The sequence below is a fragment of the Lygodium microphyllum genome, chromosome 17 (genome assembly GCF_053477565.2).
Source record: "Lygodium microphyllum isolate KBCC chromosome 17, Lygodium_microphyllum_v1.1.10, whole genome shotgun sequence".
Taxonomy (NCBI): Eukaryota; Viridiplantae; Streptophyta; class Polypodiopsida; order Schizaeales; family Lygodiaceae; genus Lygodium; species Lygodium microphyllum.
This window is the reverse complement of record NC_141151.1, coordinates 105228865-105234953: the sequence shown is the minus strand read 5'-3', so window position 1 is coordinate 105234953 and position 6089 is coordinate 105228865. Positions and strand designations below refer to the sequence as shown.

The window sequence follows — 6089 nt, the reverse complement described above, 5'->3', positions numbered from 1 at the left end:
CTTCACCTTATTCTTATACAATGTTTTATGGTTTTATGTGATGTTGAGATATTTTCAACATTGTGTATTTAAATCATATTATCTTGGTAAATCTCTCAAAAATCAAATTTCAACATCAGAAGATTCAAGTCAACTAAACCCTAAAATCTTTAAAAAGGATTATGCATAGTATCAATATTATTTTTTCTTTGATGACTACAAAACCTTTCATAAAATTGGCCGACATGTAGAATAACAAAAAATTACACTTAATTTTATCGTAAATCTAGTCTTATGATTACATCTTGAAGTATAGCCTTCATTGCCTAGGAAGATTAAGAGTCATTTTTAGTGTCCTTGTATTGCCTTGGCAATCGCAAATGCCACAGATGATGCTAAAGTTCCCACCATAACTGTTTGAAGTGCACTTGCATAAGGATTAGTACCAACAACTCTTCCCTTCACATACCCAAATAATATTAACGCAAACAAAGTTATTGTAGTTGATACTACAAGTGCAATTGATACATTTGGTATAGCCATGTATGGCAACAATGGAAACAAACCACCCATTATGTAAGATAATGCTATAGTTATTGCACTCTTCAATGCTTTGTGAGGCTCTGGCTTTTCAAGTCCCAACTCAAATCTGTATGCATACAAGAAATTGTGCCCTCATTATGGTTAATCAAACAATATATACATAAGAAATAGTAAAAGGTCTTAAAGAATGTTAGTGATCAATACAAAGTAATAATAATGTGCCTGGACCCAACTTTACTTTAACACAAAACTTGCAACTATCATATTCAAGTTATAACATTGAATATTTCATCACATGCAAGTACATGATTCAACAAACCATTACTACACATTATCATTATAGCTGGAAAAGTGTTATGCTCTCTTGTTCAATATTTAGTAGATGCTACTCTAGGATTTTTAAGGATGGTTAGAAATCTCAACAAGGTTTTCTTTAGATAGCTTTTGTAAGTGCTTATGTATATACAGTATCATGAATAACTAATTATTGATTTAATTAAATTAAAAATGGTTAACACAAATTTTCATAGTTTCCTAAAGCTAAAGGGAATATGCAAGTTCTAGATATTGACTATTGAATGCTAACAAAACTAGACACAAAACTAATAGTTTGAATGTGATGCTTGAAGATCAAAACTCAGTAGAGACCATTAACATGATGAGTGAAACCTTTTCAAGTTTAATGATTCAAGTAGTCATAATGGATTTTTAAAATAAAACATGAGAAATTTTAGTATACTCACATGATTGTACCACCTTCCATATGGTGGAATAACTTGCATAGTTTATGTAAACTTAAGTTAGTTCATTGCCAACAATGAATGCTAACAAACACATTCACAAAACATTGTATCCAATGTTACAACATGATCATATTCAAAAAAGTGGGAGAAATAACATGAATTGGTTTATAGAAAGAAGCAAGCATTACAAAATGGAATTTATAGATCATGCATTAACTTGTTACTAGACAAATTTATGTGTTGAGCCACTTGGAAAATAAGTGACTACAATGTAAATTGATGTTAACAAAAGCTTGAAAGGTAAAATAAGTATTTATTAGTTCACATGTCTCATTTATAAACAAATATATTCTATACAAATGTCATATGATAAACAAATAAGATCATATCCTACAAATCTCATTTAAAATGTCCAACCTCATCATGAAATCTACCCAATCGTTGGGTCTTTCTCTTAGTGCATCCACCATAGTTTTGCTCTCACTAGGTTTTAATCCAAAGTTTCCCAAAATCTTAGCAACCTCTTCTGCTTCTACAAATGATACATGTAAAAAACACAATAAGACATGATATGCATTGATAACTAATTGGTTACCTTAAGTCTAAAGTGTTGATGTGTTCTCAATAGGTTACACTTATTTGCATGAATATAAGGTAATGGAGAGGATGCTTCATAACCTAAACTAGAGTTAAGATAGGAATACATATTAAAAAATAACAAAACTCATGAAATCAATAGTACTTTATGCTCAAAATATCGAGTACTCAAAAGAAAGAATATGGAGTAATACCATCATCAGGAGCAATCTCCACCTCTTTCTCCTCTCTTTTCCTCTCATGGAAGTAGTGGTCCATCTCACTTTTTGCTGCCAAGTACCTGTATTGAGATATGTTAACTCTATTTGATCCCTATGTGCATAAGTATTCATATATTCATCTAGGTGCATATGTGGAGTGACAAACCAAAATCATCCTTGTAAAACTGAAAAATCAAGATGCAAAAAAAGGTAGTGAATAAGTATAAATTTAATGTTTTCCACCTCAATATCTTGATGGCATTAATTCAATTGGCAACCTAACAACTAAAATATATTCCATTACAAGTACATAACTATTCAACATTACTTGCATATATCTCATTTTTCCTAGACTATGAAAGTATTGACAAGAAGTTTGATTAAACTTCTAAATAAGAAGATCGTGACAACATGACTAATTAAAGAGGTAATCAATTTACGAGGTCACAAGTCACATATGCAAGAGTGCACTTAAGATACTTAAACATATTCTAAAATTGAAATGTCTAGAATAGGAAATATATAGAAGCATATTCTCAAATTGTATGCTACTACTCTATCATGCCCATCATGGGGAATCAACATTGGATTATGTTAGCCATGCACAAACATGTCATGATCATTGTCTCTTCCTTTAGGCTTGGAATCAAGTTTTGGAAAAGCCCTCCCAAAGTCCAATGACAAAGCATAAAAACCTTCTTACAAAGACAAAGGTTTAGTTTGGGTCTTGAAGTTTTAGTATTTTGCAAGAACATGAGAAGAGTGAGGAGGCCTTAATTAGAACATCAACACACTCATTGACCACATCTATGAGTGGCACATAGGGACATTCCCACTAAAAACTTAGACTATTAGTTTGTCAAGCCTATTGTGGGGAATTGGCAGTAGAACATGGTGGCCCTACATCAATTTTCCATGCTCATTGTCTCTTCTTTTATGTACTCTCTTACAAGATCCACATTTTTTTGCAAGTGAGAGTAGAATCAAGTTTTGTGAAGGAAAGGAAATGTCACTTATGTTTGTCATTATAAGAAATCTAACTAAATAAATAAATAAGAACCATTTTGCACTCAAGTTCCAAAAGATACAAATTATGCACCCACATCAACAAAGAATACTACGTATTCCACCAAATGGGAAAAGTGCAAGTATTATATTTGAGTTCCCCATAAGTGGAAAACTTGCTGCTGAGGCTTTAAATATGAGAATATTTCCACATAAGAGACCATTATATGGAAAAACCATAAGAAAGTCAAGTAGGCAATGAGCAAACATAAAATGCAAAACACATATCTAAGCTAGACTAGTAAAGAAAAACCTCTCTTTTTCATGTTGAAAGGTATTTCACACTTATCAAAACTTGAAGTTTACTATGTCTTGTTATTACATACAAGATTTTATGTGAGAGGCTACAATACTGGAAGTGTATCACATACAACACTTGAAGTTTACTATGTCTTGTTATTACATGCAAGATTTTATGTGGGAGGCTAAAATACTGGAAGTGGATCACATACAACATCCTAAGGTTATCCACAACCAAACCCAAATCATTGTAGGATGATACATGTTGAAAAAGGACACATGAGGGGATCGTGCATCTATCCCTTCAACTACCTCCAACAAGTGCACAAAAATCATATTGAAAAAGAAACATTGAAAAATAGAGGAGAGAAGAGAAGAAAGGGAAGCCCCACATGTAAGAGTGCAAATTAGCAATTAAAAATAGTATGGCTTTATGGGTGATGCTAACAAGCCTTCTTCATATCTTCAAATGTTATGCTAAGAAAGGCATCAAATAATGGTTTACCACATGTTTTTCCAATGCCAATGTCTTTTCCAAGGTGTTTGAGAAAGAAAATTGCAGTTCCATTACACACATGATGCGTGCATTCTATGTTTGAAAATTCGGGGACGAAAGAGTAGGATGAGAGTTGTGATGAGGAAACCATCAACCAAAGCAAGTAGACATGCCTAAAAACATGAAGTTGCTTGGAATCAAGAAATTTACATAGAGGGCTATGCTACACATGAGAGTTGCTCTACTTCAAGAAAGTCAAGATTGCGTATAAATAAAGCTCCTAGACATGTGCTTCATAAAGCTAGTAGACATGTGCTTAGTTGTAAAAGTTAAGTCTAACACACACATGTGATAGGAAACGGTATTTTGGGAAGAGAGAGAGAGAGAGAGAGGAGGGGGGGCGAGTGTTCCCCATTCGTTGTGGATGATAGATATGGCGTACCCGCCCAAGCCCATGGCGATGGCGCCGGCAGCCACCTCGGCGAGTCCGGCCGTGACGACGAGCGACGATGACGAAGACGGCGACGACGACAGGCCCGCCGCTAGAGCAAACGGCACCGTGAGCCCGTCCGACAGTCCCATCACCACGTCCCTCACCAACTCCCGAGAGCCGAAGTGATGCTCCACGTGCTGCTGCAGCGCCTGGCCGACGCGGCCGTCGCCAGCTGCAGATGCTGATGACGGCGGCGGCGGCGGCGACGACGACGACGACAATAAAGGAGAAGGGTCTAACGGATCATATTTCATCTCAATGAACGAACGAGAGAGAGAGAGAGAGAGAGAGAGAAAGAGAGAGAGAGAGGCTCTCGGTATTGGCACCCCGATGAGCTCTCCAAGATCATATCGGCGATATATTACTTACTAATCACATTCACGATAGATGGATTCTCAAGCATCTTCTACGTAAGGATCTTGAAGATTCGCAACCCTCTTCAAGCAAAGTGCTGCTTGTATAAACCTATTCCACGCTTATGAACCCCTGATCCAATGAATCAGAGCTCACACCACCCCGGGGAGATGTGTGTGTATATATATATATATATATATGTATATGTATGTATGTATGTATGTATGTATGTGCATACATGCATACATGTGCACACATATAGCTCTAGAGCACATCTAAGGTACAAATGAATTGAAATTAGTTAACTCATGCATCATTAGATTTCTTAATTCATTTCACTCAATTCTAGGCTAATTGGATATCAATTTGAAATGACATCAATCGATCAAATCATTTAATATCCAGGAAAAATTTTGTTATTTGCAATGTTGTCACATTGTTTCCATCCCATTTCATTTCATTGAATCATCGAGTCCCAATTTGATCATTTGTATTGTTCATTTCGAGTGTATGCAATTCACTCACAAATCTAATGATAAATAATCAGTTCTTCTCAATCATCTGCCAAAGTAGTGGTTTCTTAATTTCTACTTAGGCCAATAAACATTTGATATCTAGAATCTAAATTTTCAATTCAGTCCTTCCTCAAATTTAATTCCACTTTATTCAATTCATAGGCTCAACATTTCTATATTCAGTTCATAGAGCCAACCTTTCAAATGTAGATCTTCAACTTTTAATCCTTTGTCAAAGAACTTTCAATCCATTCCATTTCAGTTAACTACCATTATTTAAATCATTCAGTTCAATATGAAGCTTTGAGGGATTATATCCAAATTCAATCCAAGTGAATCATTGAGTTGCATGAATGATACATGTCATTTCAACATTGTGTGATTCTATGTTCTCATTTCAAAATCATTGCATTGGATTCTTGCATTTGCTATGTATACTTATATTTACATTTGAACAAACACAAATAAGGTCTTGCTTTTCCAATTAGCACCACTTTTAATATTGAATGCCTTCTTATATACTGAGTGTCCATTTTTTATGGGACTAGTCATGCCATCTATTAAGATACACACTTTCAAGCATTGCCATTTGTCCATTGTTGATTGGACAACATATACCACCTCTAAGGATACACCCTTTTAAGTCTAGCAATTTATTAATTCTTAACTAAACACAATTTTAAGCGGTGCAATTGATTAGGTGACAAAAATGTTTTGTTAAGAACTTGTTCTTATGATGTGTTTTAGGGCCACATGAGGTGAAGTTGAATCCGTTAAATTGGGGCATTGGTTCTAGAGTGCTCCTTGTCCTTGAGTACTTACTATGATCCTTGAAGTGATGATATTTGTCGTGCTTTATTGTTC

General features: G+C 34.9%; 1 protein-coding gene across 3 annotated transcripts; it reads right to left on the bottom strand.

Annotated features, from left to right (window-relative positions):
* Positions 1-222: 222 nt before the first annotated feature.
* LOC148022225 (vacuolar iron transporter 1-like) lies at positions 223-4702 on the bottom strand. 3 transcript variants are annotated; one of them, XM_087696720.1, is made up of 4 exons: positions 4306-4702; positions 2057-2142; positions 1683-1791; positions 223-628 (listed from the first exon to the last, which is right to left on the bottom strand). In XM_087696720.1, the coding sequence occupies exons 1-4, from the start codon at positions 4608-4610 to the stop codon at positions 328-330; spliced, it is 801 nt and encodes a 266-aa protein (XP_087552846.1). In that variant the 5' UTR covers positions 4611-4702; the 3' UTR covers positions 223-327. The 3 variants fall into 3 exon arrangements, with proteins under 3 accessions (XP_087552846.1, XP_087552844.1, XP_087552847.1); XM_087696718.1 differs by having other exon boundaries at positions 1683-1797; positions 4306-4701; XM_087696721.1 differs by lacking the exon at positions 1683-1791 and having other exon boundaries at positions 445-628; positions 4306-4701.
* Positions 4703-6089: the final 1387 nt, after the last annotated feature.